General features: G+C 27.7%; 1 protein-coding gene across 1 annotated transcript; it reads left to right on the top strand.

Moving 5' to 3' along the window:
- The first annotated feature begins 72 nt into the window (after nt 1-72).
- On the top strand, nt 73-21,734 carry LOC111630452 (leucine-rich repeats and immunoglobulin-like domains protein 3). Its single transcript, XM_023374554.1, has 14 exons — nt 73-214; nt 1,330-1,401; nt 1,480-1,551; nt 1,637-1,780; nt 3,755-3,979; nt 5,809-5,972; nt 9,164-9,300; nt 10,008-10,185; nt 11,432-11,713; nt 11,862-12,137; nt 15,011-15,274; nt 15,346-15,480; nt 18,228-18,740; nt 18,832-21,734. Exons 4-14 carry the CDS (start codon nt 1,677-1,679, stop codon nt 19,026-19,028), a joined length of 2,475 nt encoding a protein of 824 aa, XP_023230322.1. The 5' UTR covers nt 73-214; nt 1,330-1,401; nt 1,480-1,551; nt 1,637-1,676; the 3' UTR covers nt 19,029-21,734.
- Nucleotides 21,735-22,902: the final 1,168 nt, after the last annotated feature.

Raw genomic sequence — 22,902 nt, forward strand, 5'->3', positions numbered from 1 at the left:
ATTTACATTTATTAAGACAAATAAAAAACATATAATATATATTTAGCTTATATTTTTGTGTCTTTTTCAGAGATCTGAATCGCAACAGAATACAGCAGATTGAAGGACTTATATTCGAACGTTTAAATTCCTTAGAAACTCTTAAAATAAAATATAATAATATCAATCAGTTATCTGATGGCGCATTCTTTGGTCTCAATAATATTAAATCTTTGTAAGTAAAAATTAAATGTTGTTTTTAAATTCTAATTTTATTATATTCCTTAATATATGTTAGGTTACATTATTGATTTTGTTATTTAGTTATATTGTCTGGATTTATTTTCACCTTATATAATAATTCTAACATTGTTATATCAAAATTAACAGTTACATTTAGTACAGTAGACCCCCATAACACTGTTGATAATTCCATGTTATACGAGTCATCTTAGATTTTACAAATATATGTGCCGGGCTGTGAACGGCTCACATATTTGTAAAATCTAAGTGACTCGTACAACATGGAATTATCAACAGTGTTATAGGGGGTCTACTGTATATAAATTTCTGTTTTTTTCAAAATATTTAAACATGGCAATGTTCTCCATTTATATATAATACATAAAATAAGTAATAATTCAAAAAATAGAAGTATTCAATGCATGCTAACATTTTTGATTTGATTAATGTACCATCATCAGGGATGAACANATAATCTGAAAATTTGACATTAATTTCATAATAAAAATGAAATTGTTTTTATTTTAATACCATTGAATTTTTTTAAATAACAGTTGATTGGTTTGAAAAAGAAAATATATTTCTAAAATAATTCAAAATATAAAACTGATTACTATAAATAAGACAAGTTAGAGTATTATATGCTATGTAATTATTTATTAAAAATCAATTAACTCATTGTTAAAAAGAAAATATTCTTGCTATTACTTTCATTAAGATTAATATTTATTTATTTTTGAGTGAAGAACACAAAACATTTATTTTATGCCTCAGATATGTGGTATAGGAGAAAACGAGGTCAAATGTAAATATATAATAAATTACTAAATCAAAAACATATGGATCAGTCACATGTTTTAGATTTAGTGATTTATTATATATTTATAGAAAATATTTTCATCTTTTATACATAAAGTATCTTAGAAATTTGACTAAAAGAATATTATAAATACGATAAGAAAAATTTGACAAATTGAAATGTAAAATATAATTTTCAGGACATTTTCTTTATTTAAATCAATTAATATTTAAGATTTTTAATTTAAGAAAATTAAAAGTATATTCTTGGTAAATACAAGTTTATATATATTTCTTTTTTCTTTTTAGACATATTGATCATAACAATATTACAGGAGTTGATAAAAGATGGCTTTATGGTTTATCATCATTACAACATCTGTGAGTCTTAAGAAAACTTTTATATTATTTTAATGATATGAAAATTGAGAGTATTAATTTGCTGTTATTTTTATTTAGATCATTAAGTCATAATACAATATCAAAAATAGATAACTTTAGTTGGGAATTCTGTAAGCAGCTTAAAGAACTGTAAGTAATTTAATAATTATTTTCAATATTTTAATGTAATTTTATTGATTTAATGATAATTGATAACTGAATTTTTAAATATTAGGAATCTTAGTTATAATGAATTAAGAAGTATTAATAAAGAAATGTTAAAGAATTTGAATTCATTGAGGAAATTACATCTTTCATATAATTATATATTATATATTGAAGAAGGATCATTTCGTTCTTTGAGTTCACTTCATATTCTGTAAGTATCAGTTAATTTTGATATATGTATATCTATTCAGTTATCTTATTTTTCTATTAAAATATAAAACTTTATCAGATTTGTGTTATAAATTCACATTTTGCTTTTAATAAACTTTTATTGTTACTTTCATTATATTTTGCTAGTTCTTTTGTCTTACCGTCATTTAGCTTCTTTTGTTTTGCCTTTTATTGTTTTTTATTGGTAATAATTCTTCAAACAATTTTTATTGCATTCAATTCTTGTTTTTATTATTTTCCTAAATAATTTGGTAATTGAGTTTAAGGAATATGTCTATAGTTATTACAATTTTCTTTGTCATTCTTTTTAAAAATGTATTAATTTGTCAATGTTATGTTACTTTACTTGATTTTAAAAAACATAAATCTGAATTAGTTTTTATTTTCATTTGAAATAAGGACTCATATTGCATAAATGTTTTTATTGTTTCTAGAATATAAATTTTTCATTGATTTCCTTAAATTGATTACTTTTTTAAAACATTTTAAAAATGCATTTTCTCTTCAATATACAAAATAGTCTATTATATTGTCAGCTCAAAATTAATTTATGACAGTATTATTTAGAAATGATTAGTTCTACATTTTTAAAATGACATATATTCTTTTTTAAATCAAAGAAATGACCTTGTTTACAATTGGTTTTGTGTGATTGTTTTTATCATGTTTTGAATTAGTTGAGGATATTCTTTTTATAAAATCATTTTCTATATCTTTGAGTAGTTCTTTTTATATATTATAAATTTCTGGTATGTTGGATTGATAATCCTTGTTATGAGTCATCCATTTTTCTATTTAAAAATTGTTTGGTGTATTTTATATTAGAATTAAATTTTAGTCTTATCTAAAAAAAAGAGAAATATTTATTATTATCAGGTATAACAAGAACTTTTCCTTGGATTGAGTGTTGCATATTTCGAAACTACATAAATTATGTCATTCATAATGAAAGCAATGTTATACAATTTACATTCTTCAAAATAAAAACAAAGTAAAACAATACACTTGCATTTTATTTTCAAAGATAACCAGATTTAAATTATGTGTTTCTTCATAACTGTACATATTTGCTTATATTTATTAATATTTTTAATTACCGATAAAGGATTTATTCTATTATTTTATATAAATATACTTATTAGTTTTTACTTGAATTTATTCAATTTTAATCATTTTAATTTACTCAATCATTATAAACTGTGACATTTATCATTTTACATTTAATTTATCTTCTGCTAAATAGGCAGTTGTTAGTTTTCAGACACCTTCCTCTTTCATATACCAAATTGTACTTTCATACATTTTTCTCTGACAAACAGAATTTTTGAGATATGTGACAGTGCTTTCTGCCAGTTTTAGTTTTGATAATAAATCTTAATTTTCACAATTGTTGTCTGTTTTCTGTTTAATCTGTTTTAATATTTTAAATAAGATTTTGTTACATTCACTGGAAAAAAGCTAAAACTTCCCTATCTTTATAAGAGGTATCTTCCCCTGAGAACAGAACCTCGTTATAATATGCAACACTATTGCTCAACTTTGGGATGTTCAACTTTTATATATAATTTTAAGAAAGAATTGTCTGAAACTTAAGAACTGTCTGTAATTATATTGATAATGGCTTGCCAAATGCTTATATCTTTAATAATTATTTGATAAGCACCAAAAAATACCATAACAGTATACAATTTATATGTCAAGCAAATTAAGTTTTCTGAAAATTGTNCAATTAATGTTTTAAAGATTCAATTGATTATAGCTAAATTTCAAAGTATTATCTTCGCAAAATTAAAGTTAATAAATATATTGTTGGTCAAATAAATATTTGACTTTGAATAAGTTATTTGACTTACATAAATGTATTTATTGCTTGGAAGTTATTAATAATAATTTCATGTAATGAATTTCTGTATGTATTTAATATTCATTCTAATAGCTTCTTTTAATTTTACAGAGAACTAAATAATAATGAAATTTCTTGGACTATTGAAGATACAAATGGTGCCTTTGTTGGTATGGGAAAATTAAAGAAACTTAATTTAGCTCATAACCATATTAAATCTGTTGCAAAGAAGGCATTTGTAGGTCTTCCACGTCTACAAACTTTAGATCTTACCTACAATCCAATAACTTCCATTCAAAAAGATGCTTTTTCTGAGCTAAGAAGATTGCAAGAATTGTAAGTAATTTTTTAATACAAAATTTTATAAAACATTTTAAAACCTAGCCATCCAAAAAAAGCATTAAGAATTAGAATTTATAAATAATTATTATATATTATGAATTATATTGAAAATGATTCTGTCAGATGTGATATATGTCTGTACATGTTAATTTTTTTCTAAAAATATTTGTTGCAAACAGGAAATTGAAGTTTAAGGATTTTTCATAAATAGAAATCTTACATTAGTTTTTGAACTGAATTCTTAGTTCAACTCACAATCTTTTCTTTGTGATACAAAAGAGAATGTATATACTCACACAAAAACAATGATAAGTAATATAAAGACACCTCTCAAACTAACAATGAATCTACGTAAGATAGCAGAGAAGTTACATATAATTATTAATCATATCACATTACTAATTAACATATTCTTACTTACTTAGCTATTTGTATAACTCTAATAAATGTAAAATTATATTGGTAAGATTGGTTTTCACCTCAGTATACGACCTTAATCCGTTCCTAATGTTTGGACTCATACCGAATAGGACGTATGCCAAACCAACCTTTTCCATAAGAAGTTATGTAAAAATGATTAATCCGTTCTCGTGTAAAAAAAATGGCTGGCTTTAAACACCTCGCTTTCCTGGCTAGTTTCTGCTTGATTTTTCATGAGATCAGCATGTATCTTTTTAGCTTTCTCGCAAATAATTGCTTCTGATACACTGTCTCCAGCACACTGTTTTTCAGTTATCCAAAGCAAAAGCAATTTCTAATGATCTAATGTCTTCGATCTCTGTTTAGAAATTGATTTAACCCCTTTTGCAACGTTAGCAGATTTAATAATGTCTTTATTTTTCACGATTGTTGATATCGTTGTTCTCGGAATATGGTATGCAACAGTTAAATCTCGAACATGCATGCCACTTTCATATTCCTCAACATCTCTTTTTTCAGTTCCATTGTGATTCTGGTCATTTTTTTAGTTTTCTGTTGCTTTTCATTTGCCTTTTTGCAATTCATGATTAATAAAAATAATAAAATTTTACTTAAAATTTAAAATCAGAAGAAATTTAACAAAGTTATAAACCATGGCATCGCGAATGTCTAGTCTGGTCTAGTACACCGATAGTGCTACTTGTTTATAGATGGCCCGTATAATTGAATTAAGTTGTATACCGAACAAAAGTCGTATACTGAGCAAAATTTGTTTCGTCCAAACAGGACGTATTCCGAATTGGATGTATTCTAAAGCAGACGTATACCGAGGTACCACTGTAATTTCTATCATGTAAAGATAAAGACAAATTAAAACAAGTATACAATATTCATAAGTAATTATACATTGGAATCTGTAAATCAGTGTTTATTTATTCTAATGCATAACTATTCTTGGACACTGTGTACTTGTTTTAGTTCAATTATTACATAAATGTTTTAAAAAATTTTAATAATAAAGAAATAGGCCAAACCAGTTAGAAATTTTTTATTAAAGTTTTAATATTTAAGAATCTTTCTACTTTAGTTAATTACTGTTAGGTAAATATTATAAGTATTTTTTATAATTTTATACTATCCTTAATTAGGATATATCTGCATATTTTTTTATTTTTATATCCCCAAATTTTATTATTTGATAAAGTTTAAAACCATACTATTTTCTTTATAATAACTGACTGTGATAGATCATTAAATATATAGAATAAAATTTCAAATAATTATATATTTTTAATATCATCTATAGTTTTTATATTATGTTATTTGACCTTAAAATTTGCTGTGAATGCTAAATGAAATTATAGTCTGTATTTTAAGTGTACAAATACATTTTTTTATTATAGACGATTCAACAGTAGCAGTTTACTTTGTGATTGCTCACTCCAATGGTTTCGTGAATGGTTAGAATTATTTAAATTCCAGCAGTCTGTCATAGCTAATTGCAATCATCCAGAATGGTTAAAAAATAAAAGTGTTATTGAAGTCAATTCTAAAAATTTTACTTGTGGTAAATAAGTTTTTTCTTATTATTTTAATTTAGTAAAGTACAAATTTATATATTTTTAATATGAATTAATTTTTTATGATGTAAAAGTTATGAAATTAGTTATGTATTTATCAGTAATTTAAAATTAAAATATCAGTATGATTCATAAGTATTTAAATACCCTACTGGCCATTAAAATTGCTACACCAGGAAGGAATGCAAAAAACAGAATGATATTTATTAGACACATACATTATAGTGGGAAGAACAAATAATCAAATTTTCAGGAAATTTGGAGGTATAGATCTTGAGAAATCAATACCCAGAGTAGTCACCTTTGGCAGCAATAACAACACTTATCTGCCTGGACATGAAGTCGAACAGAGATTGGATGGCATGTATGGGTACAGCAGTCCATGCAGCTTCAATACTATGCCACAGGTCATTGATCATAGTGACTGGCAAGTGGTGGCATGCCACTTGCCAGTCACTATGCTCGGCAACTATTGACTAGACATTTTCAATTGGAGAGAGAACAGGAGAATGTGCTGACCAGGGTAACAGTCGAACATGTTCTGTATCAAGGAAGGTCAGGACAATACGGGCAACATATGGTTGTGTATTGTCCTGCTGAAATGTAGCATTATGGACTCAAAGATAGGGCAGAGCCACAGGCCTTAACACATCAAAAATGTAACGGCTGCTGTTCAAAGTGCTGAAAATGTGAACAAGAGGTGATCGAGACATATATCCAATGGCACCACATACCATCACTCCAGATGATGGGCCAGTATGATGATGTCAAATACAATCTGGCAATGTGCGTTCTCCACAATGCCACCACTGATGCAGCCATCATGGTGCTCTAAACAGAACTGAGATTCGTCTGAAAGATGACGTTACGCCATTCCTGCGTCCAGGTTCGTCATTGATCACACCATTGGAGGTGCTCCTGCCTGTAATGAAGCATTAAGGGTAGTTAAAACCATTGTCGCCATGCTGACAGTCCATGCTGCTGCAAACATCATCGAACTGTTCGTGCAGACACTTGTTGTCTTGCAAATGACCCCATTTCTTGAATAAGCGTTTGTGACGTGGCTGTACAATTTTTTAAGGCAATATGGATAAGATGTTTGTTTTCTCGACTGTTAGTGATGGAGACTGCTGAGATCCTGCATGGCGTTCTGTATGACTATCCTGAACCCATTGATTCTATATTCTGCTGACAGTCATGGGATCGTGACCAACACAAGCAGCAATACTGTGGTATGATAAACCGCAATCCTGGTAGACTACAATTTGACCTCGATCAAAGTCAGACATGTGCTGGTAGGCATTTCACCTCGTTACACGAGGCATAACAACAATGCTCTTACCAGAAAACAGTGTTCAAATGCAATTTCTATATAAGAAACCTCCTGTAAAGTCCCTTCTTTTATACACATTGTAGGTGTCACTACCATCGCCTGCCTTGCATGAATGCATTGAAAAGCTAATCATTCACATATCACAGCATGTTCTATTTGTCATGCAAATTTCATGTGTGTGGTGTGCCACCTTCCTGGTGTAGCAATTTTAATGGCCAGTAGTGTTTATTTATGGAAAACTTATAATTTGGTTGATAAATAATGTTCCATTGTGTATGGAACAGTGAATTTTATTTTCATATTGACATATGATAATATGTAGCAAGAAATATCATTAATATCCCACAAAGTCTTCATTATTTAAGTACTAGTGTCAGTGTGATACCAAGTCTGATATCATGTGAAAGAAGTCTGAATCATGTTAATGGAGCCCTATGCTGACATGTTTCATTTTGCCATTTGTCTGAAAGTGTGAACTGACTAGATGCTGATGCTGCTTGAAAGAGCCAAGTATGTGATAATCCTCAGCATAAGATTGGAGTTGAACAATATTTTCCAGTCTTGTTGCTGAAACTATTGCATGATGCCTTGTTCCATATGGGATCTCACGTTGTGAAGCAACTATCTAGTGACACCTCTCATGCAAATGTTATTACAAGTTGTCTTGCTTATATTCAGAATATTTCATGTGGGCATGGACAACCTGTGGCCTCTACAAGTTTTTCTATAGATATAAATTCTCAAACATAGACTTATAAATCACTTACAATGTACATGTGTCCAGTGAAAAAAATTTATAAGGCTATAAGCAATCAATATGAACATGAGTTATCCATATTATTCACATTTCAATTACAAAATGCAGTATTTCTTTTATGTGGAATTTGCAAAAAATTTATTTTTTAGTGTCTAATCTCATATCAAAATAGTGACAAGTTGTATAGCTGTTTACTATAGAAAGGTTGCCATTATTTGATTTAGTCTTGCTTCTACTTATCTTATATTTTAAACAGAAAATACTTAATTACGAAAAATTTTTGGATTTAATTTTGTTAAATGATTTTATTGTAAAATACTGACAAAAAAAACAAGTATATTTTTATTTTTTGAACTCAATTATTATTAAAAATTATGTCATTAATTTTCAGAAAAACTAATATTTATCAGTTTTTTACCATCTGATATCTCAATATTATTATTTTGTTTTTCCATTTTTTCGTTTTCATTATTTTGCAATTTTCCAAATTCTTCAGATACATCACTTCCAAAACAATGCTGATCTGAGATTAGTGTTAGTTTCTCCTATAACACAAAACATTTTTTCAATTTGGTCATCATCTATAACCTTTCATTATGAATTCTTTTCTCCTTTCTAGATAGTTTCAGGCATCTAAATAAAGTCATTTACAATAAAATAAAATAATTTATTTTTATAATATGTAACAGATAATAACAACAAATTATGTTATAAATTATATAACAGCAAAGAATATTTAAAAAAAGCAGATAGTTAGAAAATTATAATATTGCTTTCTTCTTAAAGATTGCTTATCTCAGCAGTGCATTCCTCCAGAACAGGATAAATTGCTTCTTGTTACTGAAACAATGAGATAAAGGATCATCTGGAAAGGATTTCTACATTCCTGACCTTCATTTTAGAGAAATTGTCATCTCCAAATACAAATGATATTGAATGCAATCCTAGTATGCAAGAATAAGTTATGAGTTTACTGGTGGAAAAAGCTTTTCTAAAGAAATATCTTATAATTGGAAAAATTTTATTCTAGGCAGCCAAATAAAGCCAATTTTTCACTTATTAAAATAATTAATATATTTTTTTACTAGATGATTTTCCTAAACCTTATATTACTGAACATCCTCAAACCCAAGTAGCTTTGAAAGATGATAATATAACCCTTGTATGCAAAGCAGCCAGCAGTAGTAATTCTGTAACAACTTTTCTGTGGAAGAGAAATAATGAGGTTTGTTATAGCTTTTAGTAGATAAATATAATTTATAATAGATAAATAAGGTTTTAATATGGATGTTAAGTGTTTATTAAATAGAAATGGTTTTCAGTGAAACCTGTTTAAAATTGTTTAACAGTACAGTAATATGAAAATGCATATATAAAAAGTAATCAAAGTCAGAATCCTAATATTAAATTCCATTGATAATTAATTAAAACTAGCATAAATATAACTTCGGAAAACTCAATAAAGACTAATGTTTAATAATATGAGATAAATTGTAATTTTGAATTCCTTCAGAACTCATAATTAAATCATAAAATTTAAATAATTAAAATGTATTTAGTTGGATTTAATATTTCAATAAATTTAAAGCAAATCAAAGATGTATTTGCAAAAAATATACTTAGATTTAATTTAATGTTAAATTGCATTAAAAAGAACTTAAATCTTATTTAAAGTGATTATGTATGTCAAATTATTGATGCACTTACAGGCAATTTTTTAAAATAACTTTTCTTGAATTATCACTTTTTCAATACATTCTTATAAATGTAATAATCATTTACTATATTAATTTATTGGAATTTTTCTTATCTATTTACTTATTAATTAAAATGTTTCAAAAAATATGATGTGAAATTATTTACTTATTTTCTAAAAAAACAAGAATAGAAATAATTTTGTTTCTTATTAATGAAAATACTTGTATTTTACAGATACTAAAAGATGCAGAAGTAGAAAATTTTGCCACTGCTGGTAAAGGTTCAATTATTGACTATGCAAGTTTATTACATATACGTTTTATCAATGACAATGATAAAGGAGAATATCAGTGTGTCATCTCTAATGAGTTTGGTTCAGTTTATTCTCAGAAAGCTCAAATAACAATTCATGGTATAGTTTTTCATTTATCTTTATGTTATTATATGAAATTGCATGTTCTAATTGAATTGCAAATATTTATGATATCTATAAGTATTTATTGTAATCAGTTTAGCTGTAAGATACAAAGTTTTATTATTTAAACATTTTGTGATACAAAAATAGAGTCAAAATAAATCAAATTTTTGGCACAGGTTTTATTATACAAATACACAAAAATTTTTACATCACACAACTTTCAAAATAAGCTCCTTCTGCACCTATATACTTCTATCGGTATTTATACACTTGTCAAATCAGTTCTGAAAGCCATTTTTGTAATGTCTTTAGTGGTTTTCATTGTTGCAATTTCCACTCTGCTGTTTATTGGAATCTCTCTATAGCTCTTCAACTTTTTGTTTTAGAAACAGATAAGAATCTGCAGAGGTAAAATTAAGAGCATGAGGAGATTGGAAAAAGACTGTTATGTCCTTCTTGGTTAGATTTTTGCTGACCAGGAGTGATTGATTAAAATTAAAGTGGAAGCCACTATGCTTAGAGTCTTTAAAGACATCACAAAAATGACTTCCAGTACTGTTTTGACAAATAGTATGTAATCTAGCAGATGTATGTAGCTACAAAAGGTGCTTATTTTAATATTAATGTAATTAAAGTTATATTAAAAGTTTGGATTATTTTTGACTCTTATCATGTGTATAGTTTAGAAAATAGATACATTAATAGATGGTTGGTTAGTTTATTAGCATAGACTTATTAGGTTAAAGTGAACATTCAGGTGAACATTTGTTTAAACTGATTAAGTTCAGAATGTAAAGAATTGTTGAATATAACAGAATATTTAAATAAATTTAGTTTAGTTATTGGATATATTTAGATTTCTATTTTTTCCAGCTTTTATATTTTTATTATTTTATTTTTCCTATCATCATATAAATCTGTTAGAAATAAAAGCTTTTTATAATATAAATAAATGAAAAAAGAATAGTTTTTCTTTCAAATTAAATTCTTTAATAAATGAATGTTCATCAACTTAAGTTTTATTTTCAAAATTTATTATTTTATTTTCAAAAAATATTCCAAAAGATTATTTATAGCTTTTATACAATATAGTTATAGTTTATATAAGTTATTTGTCTGTTTACTATAAACTGAGATTTCAGATTTATGACATTTTCATGATATGAAATTAATATTAAGAAATTTGATATGTTATAGATTATAAAATTTTAAATTTTTATGTAAATATTATTTTTTACAGTATTTCCAACATTTACTAAAACACCTGAAGACATTACTGTTAAAGTTGACAGTGTTGCAAGGTTAGAATGTGCGGCTGAAGGTTCTCCAACACCTGAAATAGCTTGGCAGAAAGATGGTGGAGATGATTTTCCTGCTGCAAGAGAAAGAAGAATGCATGTCATGCCAAGTGATGATGTATTTTTTATTGTTGATGTAAAACCATTTGATATGGGTGTCTATACTTGTACAGCCAAAAATGATGCTGGAATTGTTATGGCCAATGCATCCCTCACTGTACTAGGTATTTTATGTTGCTTCTTTGATTACTCTTATATTTTTATTTACTTATCTTCTGTGTATAAATTTAATTTAATGTTTTTTATAATTTTAATTATATTTAAAATTTTCACTCACAATAAAAGTCATCATAACATATTTTTCTTTTGAAGAAACCCCATCATTTGTTAGAGCAATGAAAGATAAAGAAACTAAATCAGGAGAAACAGCTGTCTTAGAATGTTTTGCTTCTGGTAGTCCAAAACCTAAACTAACTTGGCTAAAAGATGGTGGACCACTCATTCCAACAGAGAGACATTTTTTTACAGTAGATAATCAATTATTAGTAATAGTGCAAAGTCAAGTTTCTGACAGTGGTGAATATACATGTGAAATGTCTAATACTCTAGGAACAGAAAGAGATTCATCTTACTTGACTATTTATTCAGGTGAATGTTTAATTAATTGTGTAATAAATGTTTTATATAATTAATTAATTAATAGAAATATTTCATTATATAAAATTTATAGATATAGTTAAGTTTACATTATTGCTATTTATAAAACAACATGTAATTTGTAACTTTCAAACTCATCCTGCATGTTGTACTTACTTGTAAACATTTTATTTCAGCACTTGTGTGCTAAAATAAAATGTTTACAAGTAAGATCATAATTAAATTTGAATAATTTTTATTCAAAGTTTTATTAAAAGAAATTATAGTAAATACAATTTCATATTTCCTAGTTTAATATAGATGTTGTCAAATAAGTATCTGGATTAATTTTATATAATATGGATGCACGTCTAGCAAACTGATAATACTAATTTTTGACAATCTCCTAAGAATGTTAAACACTTTTTTCCATTTGTTTGTCAATTGTCATATATACCAGTAGTTACAAATTTTTGGTTAATTCCTGTCAAAATAAAAGAGCTTGTCTTTGAATTTCTCTCTTTACCAAGATGTTCTTTGAATGCTAAAGAAATGAGTCATGAGATGCCAAGTTAAGACTATAGATAGAATAAGAAAGCACTTGACCAATTTTAGCAATAATAAACAAGGTCAGATTAGCAATAGTATGGTGTGGCATTGTCAGATTACAATATGATACATTTGTATGACTTTACAAATTCTGGTTTCCAATAGGTGTTATTGATGAATCATTCTTTGGTTATTAATTCCATAAGCTCTGTTCCTATACAACGAATGTCCTTACTTTACTTGTCATCAACTATGCTCTGAATTTTATGAGCAGGAAAGAGTTTTGACATTGAGGCTTGTCTGGAATTGAGAATGTAATGATGAATGAATCTTTTGCAGTGATATGGAGCAGGAATTTTGCACGTTCAGTTTCGTGTTATAATAAATCTTGATGCTGATTTGTATGAAAATTCAACTGTGAACTCTCATTAGTAAATTTTGTGATATTGAAATTATAGTTCCTTAGAGATAATAATGTATGACTAATACTCATTTCCAAGAGGAGTCAATCACTATGTTATGCCTGCAATGTTACAATATACAACATTGCAAATACTCAAAATCTTGTCCTCCACAATATAAATCAGCTCTGAAGTGATGAAAGACTTGGGCACAGCATGTCTGATAAATTTTTGATAGTATTGACTGCATCATTTAAATCAGGGATGGGCAACTTTTTTCTATGTAAGGGCCACATTTCAAAATTTTTGAACTGACACAGGCTGCATACAAGAGAAAAGGGGAAAAAATGCTGGTATATCACAATTATTTATTCATATATAATTATAAATTAGAATAGGTATGCTTAATTTAGCTTCTGGAACTGACATAAACATAATATGTCATAAATATTTGGTTAAAGATTAGTCACTGCTAGTTTTAAATTAGTTTTGATGTGAGTCTGTTAGCCGGTTTCTTAATATTAAATTCATTGCGGGAAAAACTATTCACATACATAAGTTGTAGAAAGTAATGTTTGATTTTTTGCTGCGTACATCCTTAAGCTGGGAAATTGATATATTTATTCATATTTTACGCAGGCCATGGGTTGTCCATCCATGATTTAAATGCCAGGAACATTCCACGGTGTCATCACTGAATATTTGTAAATATCTGTTGATTTGATTTCTTCCATTGTGGGAAATTTTATCATCACTTGCTGCTCATCACTTATAGTTATCCTTCTTTCTGATTTCCAGAAGAGTTTGTGTTTCTTTCATTAGATGCAGAAATGTATGTCATACATCAGGGGTGTCCAACCCACGGCCCGCATTCGGCCCAATAAACATGTAAACAAAACCAACAAATGTTTTAATTTTTTTATTATTTATTTATTTCAATGGCATAAACTCAAAAAAGAAGTTTCACAAAGTCTTAAACCTTTAATCATATTTTGTTTTTGAGTGGAAAGGAAATATTTTCAAATACTTGGAGATGTGTGAATGAGGAAGGATTACTAAATAAAGCTGGAGTTGTGACTCAAAGAATTATAGATCCAAATTTGGGAAAAGGTGGGAAAGGTGAGAAAGGACAAAAGATAAAAAGTAGTGAGAAAGGTTAAATAGATCTGTTATGCAAACATTGACCCTTAATTTTCCAACCTTTCTCACTTTTTTTATTGTTTGTCTTTTCTCTCCTTTCCCCGCATTTGGTCTATAATCCTTTGAGTCACAACTCCAGCTTTATTTAGTATTTCTTCCAACGTTGCAAGATTTGGCTACATTTGCACCAAATGTGCTACTTTTTTTGGTTTGACATAAAAAATATCATTTGGCGCTTTGGCTACTTCTTGGGCTACATATTATTTATATAGGCCTATTAGTTGAATAAAAATGCACTTTAAAATGGTGTTTCATTGCTTTTTATTAATTAGAGACCCAAATAAAACAAATATTTGTGTTTTTCAAATAAATTTTCGTTTGTCTCTTTTATAATAAATGAATTTATTTCTAAGTAAAAATTGAAAGTGTCTGTAGAAGTAATTTTTTAAAATATCCTTTTTTATGATAAAGATTTAATACTTATTATTATAATCTAGACATGTTAATCCTTTAATATACTTGTATATTGGGCACAAGTATATATTCAATATACTTGTGGCCCAAAACTCCTTGACTTCTTCCAATGCGGCCCAAAGAAACAAAAAGGTTGGACACCCCTGTCATACATGAAACTAGCCATCAGTAGTTCCAAAGAAAAGAAGAAATCAGTCAGTCTCTATACTTATTTGATAACCCTCATAACTTTTTACAGTGTAATTAAAGAAAAATAATTGTTCCATTATATTGAATTTCCTTTTAAAATATGATTTAATTTTTAAAAATTATTTTTAATAGATTCTGACAGAGAATCTGGATCACAAGATGATAGTACAGCTACTGGTATAATTGTTATAGCAGTTGTGTGTTGTGTAGTAGGTACGTCACTAGTTTGGATAATCATTATATATCAAACAAGAAAACGTGCTGAGGAATATGCACCAACTAATTCTGATGAAGCAGCTATACCAAGTGAATTAGCACCATTTGCTACTTATCCTACTACTTGTACTGAAGAATATAAAGAATCTGTCCCACATTTGTTCTTGGATTCAAATTCTGGTATGAAAATTTATAAGGGATTGTGTTAGCTAGATATGAAATGAGATGTCATAAAATTTTTCTTATTTCAGAACATTCCAGCAAAGATAGTGGGACAGGTGATAGTGCCAAGCACAGTAATGATGAACTTCTTCCTTCTGATGGTGTGAAACATCACAGTCTCATTTTATTAAATGATAGAACACATCTCACTCATTTAGTAAGAGGTAAAAATGACAACTTTTAAAGTTTTTCTCTTACTTATTTTGTAAATTTTGTTATAAAAATTTAAATTTAGATATTTATTCTTTTCAAATATAAATTTTATTGTAAGTCATTTTCCTATAATACAGTTAAATGATGATTTTTCCTATTAGTTCTTGTAATTTTTGGGAATATTGATGAAATCATCAGTTATATTCATATATAAGTTTTTGATTTCTGGATACACGAGGAGTGAATTCAATTTTTGATTTTTTATTATGTTTTAAAAAAGTGATTTTATTCAATTTTTCTGAACAATATGATTTTTAATTATAAGTTGAAAAATAGAAATCATCAAAAAAGAAAACATTTAGAATAATATCTAAAAAAATACCCACAACTAGAGTTTTAAGTCAATTAAAAATATACACCTTAACAAATTTTAGGAAAAATTTAATAATCTAAAATGTTTATCTTTGATTATTAAATTTAAGATATTTGAATGTGTTTATTCTTTTTATATGGTCTAACTGAAGTATATCCATCAAAGTAATTGAAAATGTTTTTGATTATTAAATTTTTGCTGAAGTTTGTTAAGGTGTGTTTTAATTAACAATATCTACTGTAATTTGCTACAATCATTTAAATCAAGTTGTGCAAATTGTTGCTTGGTAAATGTCAACCTATTGCCAGAGGGAAAAGTATTTGAATTTGATCCAGATTCCTGTAATTTATCATGGATATAGTTAGGTTACTCATCTCTCTACCTTGCTATGGCCTCATTACAGATTTGACTCATCTGTAATGAGTGAAATTGTGGTCACCTATAATTTATAATGGCTTTAGTCTGGTATTTTGCAATAATGAATCATTTCCAGATTTCAAATCAGACTTTAAGATTATTGCAAATTTGACCCAACTATCTCATTTGAATTGGGTTGCATAAAACAATAACAATGAATAATTAAATTTTATTTGTTATAACCTATTGCATGATATTATGAACTAATGATGCCAAATGGAAACATGTCTAGAGAGTATAATTTTGTGTTATGTCTTAAATTTAATTACTTAGCATTAAAATATTATTTCTTTTTCATTTCTGTATTTTATCATTGTTTTAATTACTTTTTTATGTTTTATATTTTTATTTTATTTTAACAGGAAACCTATAAGATGCATGTTAAACAAATAGCATATTATTTTTATTTTATAACTTACTTAAGATAGTTATGTTAATACATATTTAATTTAATTAATATGAATAGTCTTTAAAACTTTTATCTGAATATACTACAGTAGACTTTCAATAATTCAAACTTCCTTAACTCAGAATTATCATTTACTCAAATTTTATTTTTTTCCAAATTAACTCCCATAGAAACAAAAAATGCAATGATTATATGTCAAATTACAAGTAGTTTTAAGATCATATTTTGCTAATTCAAAATTTAAGATCCAGCAACTATTTTATATCTAATTTTGTATTTTCAAGGTGGAAAATATTATGGCAAAGTTGAAGTTTGGGTATTATATAGAATTATGCCTCAGCACAACAAAAAATTCAAAATTTTCATGATGTTTGCAGTAAAGTAACATTATTATTTTTAAACACAAATTCAGTAATACCAATAAAATATTAGCTGTATAAAATCATTATTTTTAAACTTTCAAAATTTAAAAGGATTTCAAAGTGAAACACATTGGTGATTTGATAAATTATTGAGTTATTGGCCAATCAACTATATGTGTTTGTCTACATGTATCTCTTTATTTGGAATTACTGTATAAATATCACTTTACAATCCAAGTTTGGATTGCATGTTGACATTTCCATTGCTGATAGTGAATTGATCATTTTCATTTCAAAGTAGACAGAAATGGCAAATAAGCAATTATTTATTGTGATATTGTCGTGCTGCCAGAATGCAATTTTTTGTCACAATGCACTTAAGTTTAGTAGTGTCTCTCCCCTGTATATCACACTTTTCCTGTTAACAACAGTCTTGCTAGTCATCTGTCTAATACTGTTCAGGGAAATTTTTTGAATTGAAATAATGTGGCTTCTGGCCTGAAACAGAAGTTCATGTATAGTTAATAAGGGCCTTCTGCCCCAAAGGTTTCCATATCTGGTCTTGACAAAATTCACAGACAGCTTTGTCAATGTCAACATCATTGCTGAAGTAAAGAACCAACTGCAAGAAATGAGTGATGAAAATGAGGAAGAAATAAATCCTGTCAAGGACAAATATCTTATACCTTTCACATGTAGAGAAGCCATTGACAGAAAAGCTCTTGAACTTTTAAGGGGGCTCTTTAGAAACTAATTTTATTATATATTAGAGAAAATTTCATCTCTGCAATTGGTTCAAAGTGCTACTACTACTGAACAGACAAATGAATCAAATCTTAGTGATGACTAGTTTTTGTCAGTCATGATCCAAATGGATCTGAGATCTATTCAGCTTCAGACCCACAGACCATTGTATATCTGGAGAGTTATGTCCAGGATGTAAAGTCATTGTTAATGCAGGATGCCCAATATTAATAATGGCTCATCTACTTAAAGGTTATGCCACAAACATGTCCACATAAGTCTCTCTCCCTTCATCTTTAGAGCACATTTTAAAGAATTCTTTTACTTTTATGTTATAAATATTAATAGTTTTAAAATTAGCTTAAATGTCAGGACAATAATATTTCATTTAGATTTTAGAAAATCTTGTTTTTAAATAAAATATTCTAGAAACTTATTTGAAATATCTTATAGGTTCCAGTTTAGGGAGCATTATGGGAGCTCAGAGTGATATTTCGGATGACATTGGTCAGAGCTGTCCAAGTACATACACCACTACAGGAAGTGGTCAGAGTAGTGCTGGAACTCCACAACAGCATACACCACTACTCCACAACAACCACACTTCAAAAACTTCCAAAAAGAATAGTTACTGTTGCAATCCTAGTGATTTGAAAAACATTCATGATAAATTAAGTAAAGCACCTGTAATTCCACCAAGTGAGGTCACGCGGTGGCCTGTTTTCTCTCCCAGCCGATCTTTTTCGGCAGAACATCTCATTAATAAAAGAAATGAGAAACCAATATTTCCCAGAAATGACTATGCTGATACTTCAAAAAATTCCTCCAATGAAAAATTGGACACTCTCTGTGGGAGTGCAAATTTAGAAAGAGATTGTGCCACTTCTGGTTTTCCTCACACCTCTTCGCCAGCTTCGAATCACAGTTGGAGTATGGGTTCTCTACATCCTTCGAGGCCATCATCTGGTAAGTTTACAATATAACAATGAAAGAACTGTTATTTATCATTGCAAAAATGTTTTTTCTAAAATAAATTTGAAATAATTGCTTTTTTTAGCTGATCAAGATGACACAAAAAACATTTCTATTGATCTTCTGTCAGTAGAACAGACTTCTGGTAACAGTCCAATGTTATCTAAGCTTTCCAAAAACTCTGTTGTGTCTTCAACACCACACAACAATACAAAACAGTTTCCCACACAGAGGGTTGCTGGATTGACGTCTGACTCATCTATGCATGTAGGGATTGTATAGCATCATCAATTCTACGTGAAAAGACCCTGTACAATTAAATAGCGTGCCATTGTTTTTATTAATATTATTATTATTATATTATTATTATTATTTTGTTAATGTACAGAAGTCTTTTCGACATGCTGCAGTCATTTGTGAGAAAAAGAAGCATGCAAGAAGACTTATCATTGACAGAGATCAAGTTGTAAGATTTTACTTAGTTTGATCCATTGTAAATTATGCATAGATGTATAGAAAAAAATTTATTAAGATTACTGTCAAATTTATAGGAAATATTCCTATTTCTCAATTTGATGATGAAGCTTTTACGAATACAACGTCGGATGTCACACACATGTTCATGTATATTTGTGTGCATGTATGAGTGAGTCAGTGTGAAAGTGATAAATTTCATTGTTAAGTTTCTTCATTCTGTATATAATATTGTACAGTTAAATTCATCATCCATCAGAAAGATGTAAAAATAGGGAAACAAACATTTTGTTGTAAATTCTATTACAAGAAAAAAAAGAAAAGAAAATATTGAATTTTAATGAGAATATTCAAAATTAAGCAGATAACTTATAACAACCCAAAACACTTGGTTACGTCAGGATCACATTAATTAATGGCATTATTTTTATTACTAACTAATTTCATATATTATTATGCATTCCTATGTTAGATCAAACAGTTTTATTTTAAAGTTGACAATAGGATAAATTATCCAGATAATAATTAATTCCCACCTAAATATATTTGGGCACTGCATATATACTATATTTGTATTTGTGTCTGTTGCATAAGGTTTCTTGAAATTGGTAATCTTAAATCATTATCAAAAATAGGAAGTTCACTAAAATATTTTCAGTTTGTTGAAAAATTAATAATAAAATTACAAAATTTCATTTATTTAAATGCTGATTTTTATTTTAAACAAATCAAAAACATTTATAGTGATTGATCATTTATTTTATCAAATTTTGGTTAAACCATGATAATAAATGATTGAGTCCTAAAATGTTAAGTTGTTTAAAATAAAAAAAAAGCTCCTAAATGTATAGAAAGTTTGTAATTTTTGAAGAGTTTTCCGATATTTATTTGAATATATTTTGTGTATTTAGTTAGATTGTCATAAAATTTTAAAATAGTGAAATGACAAGTTAAACTGTGCCATAGATGCGGTCAAAATTTTAATTAGAAAATATTTGGTTGCCAAAAAAAAAATATGGTTTCTATATTTTGTTCTGTTCTGTTTTTCCTTCATGTTCATATTGTTAAAAAAGTCAGAGAAATATCATTCTGTAAAATATATTGTTAATATATATATATATTTTTTTTTGTATATAGTCACCAAATAGCGTTTGCCAAGATTTTGTTTTAGTTCAAGTGAATCTGTTGTAGTTTATAATATGATAAATGCAGCATTTTGCAAATTTCAGGTGTAATTATCAGACGGGTATTTTGCAATTATGTTCAACGAAAAAAATTAAGATTCTTGACAGGATAAACTATGGGCAGCAACGTCAGCTATGCAATCAATCTTTTGTACGCACCGCATTTTCTAATTAAATATTTCGGTTTATTTTATGATAAAATGAAAAAAAAAGTAGCAACTGTTCAATAATTTAACTGTGAATTTTATTCTTCTTTATTATTGGATAGTTTTTACTTTTTAAAATGTATTTAATGAATATTCATTATTAGTATAATGAATAAATTAACTAAAACTTTCAAATGTATAAATATATATATATTTCTTTGCACTAAAAATTATTTATTTCTTTAAAAAAAGTTTCCTGTCTTGTTAAGTAGTATGATAGTCCCACAGATTGTGTATTATATTGTGATGTATGTAAGAATTCTATTGTGTATATATTGATGGTTCATTTAATCACTGTGCCATAATGAAAAAAGTCTAGTAAGAGTGGCCATAAGAGTGTACGATGATTGTTATTTATTTGTTAGAAAAAACGTAAAAATTAATAATAATAATAATGATAATAATAATAAGCAGCACTTGACATTACTATTTTCTTCTATGCTTCCATTTCTTTGTTCTGTATGGAGTTGGTAATTCGTAATCTTCCAAATATTTAACAAAGAAAAAAAGGATCAAATTGATTTTTTTACATATAAAGGGTGCTAAATAGACAACGAAATGCGCTTTTGATTTTTTGCAAAAAGATGTAAAAGTACTTTTTACTATTTATAAAAAAAAAAAAAAATGCAAACCGTCCTAGAGAGGTGGTTCTATAGAATTTCAATATGCAAAGCACCACCAACGTGCCTGCTTAAAACTTAAATTATATAAATATATATTATTTTGATCTTTCACTGACAAGAAATTTAAAACGTGAGAAAGTTTCCAACTCTGTCCAAAACGAAGGATTTTATTGTCCAGAGAAAAAAAATTAAAAATACCAAAAAAAAAAAAAAAAACGGGTTGATGTCATGTTGTGTTGGTGTGACTATTGTGAAAAATTAATTAACCGAAAGTATTAAAAATCTGTTTCGGAATAATTGTAAACAAACTCATAAGTATAGAAAATGGTCAGTCTGTTCTTTCATGAAATGCAGTAATGAAGTACCTGGTGTTTAAATCAATTCCTTTCGTCTGTTCTTTTCGATGGTAAAAACAAGTGTTGTGAAATAATGTGTGTGTAATCATAAATGAATCTCCCCTATTTAAAATAATGGGAATTAATAAAAGTCATCTACACAATATTCTTTGTTTCGTTATTTCTCTCTCGATATACACTAATAGATTCCCGCTTTTAACGATTGATATGATTTATACAATGCTATATTTAAGGACAAATTTTTTTTTGTCATATTTCGGTGAAGTGTTTAATAGAATCTTAATTTAGGATATTGAGCGGAAGGTAAATTTGGGTTTGATGATTTTCGAGAACCAGTTAAGTCGTAAAAGCGGAAATCTGTTGTATAAAATATTAGTTTATAGTCTATATAATTTAATAAAAGCTTATAAAATCTGCAACGAGTTACGTAACTTTTCCGGCTGTTATAAAATTCTATTTATGATCTGTCAAGAAATTTTGTTATAAAAAAATAATTATTATCGAATGGCAAAAAGCTTAATTCCGAGGATAGGGATGAGTTTTATAGGTTTTATAGAATGTTGTCATTAAGTCCGACCCCTCTCGAGGTATAATACGTGACCACACTATCTCTCCATTCCTTTGACCTTTCACAACCACGATTGCATCAATGCTCCTTATATACAAGCTACCGTGCCAAATTATCTTCAGCCCTTATGCGATATTAAGTGAAATATACGCCAACACAAACACATACCCACGGAATTTTTTTGTCTTTTTTTTTTTTTTTTACTTTTGGGTTCAGGAGGTCTCAAAAGGTGGAGATTTGAAAAAAAAAACTTGGAAGTAAATGTTATTTTCAACTTCCAAATTAGTCCAGGTTTACGCGCTTTTTACAGTGAATTATTTCGTAACTATTGAGAATAGGACTCATGTTTATAGGACATTCAAAATGAGCTCCGTAAGTGGCGGTGCATCCTGCTCTATTACCATGAATGTATTCTTATTATTAATGTGTCTTCTTGCAGGTACTGACGTACAGTACTTCTCTATAATTTGGTCCACAAGTTAAAGCCGGAAGTTCAGTTGAGAGAACGTTCCTGTAAAATTATGTGTATTGAAATATAATTCAGTATGCATTTATATATTATATTACAATATATAAGGCATAAAAGCGATTAACTTGAAAATGCAAACATATTTACCTCCATACTTTTTATATAGAAAAAGGAATTGAAAATTGTTATGTCCAGTAGGTGCCGAAACATTTTCTGATAATATTTTTTTAGGCGAATCCTCACAATGAAGTTTGTCGTGATGCAGTGGACTAAATC

Source organism: Centruroides sculpturatus, unplaced genomic scaffold (assembly GCF_000671375.1).
Source record: "Centruroides sculpturatus isolate CEXI.00-Female unplaced genomic scaffold, Cexi_2.0 scaffold383, whole genome shotgun sequence".
NCBI classification, from domain to species: Eukaryota; Metazoa; Arthropoda; class Arachnida; order Scorpiones; family Buthidae; genus Centruroides; species Centruroides sculpturatus.

Excerpts from the sequence above, each read along its gene's own strand:
- LOC111630452 (XM_023374554.1), top strand. The coding sequence starts at position 1,677 with ATGTTAAAGAATTTGAATTCATTGAGGAAATTACATCTTTCATATAAT. Across the intron at positions 11,714-11,861 it reads TGCATCCCTCACTGTACTAG|AAACCCCATCATTTGTTAGA; the intron begins GTATTTTATGTT and ends TTTCTTTTGAAG. Across the intron at positions 15,275-15,345 it reads GTTCTTGGATTCAAATTCTG|AACATTCCAGCAAAGATAGT; the intron begins GTATGAAAATTT and ends TTCTTATTTCAG.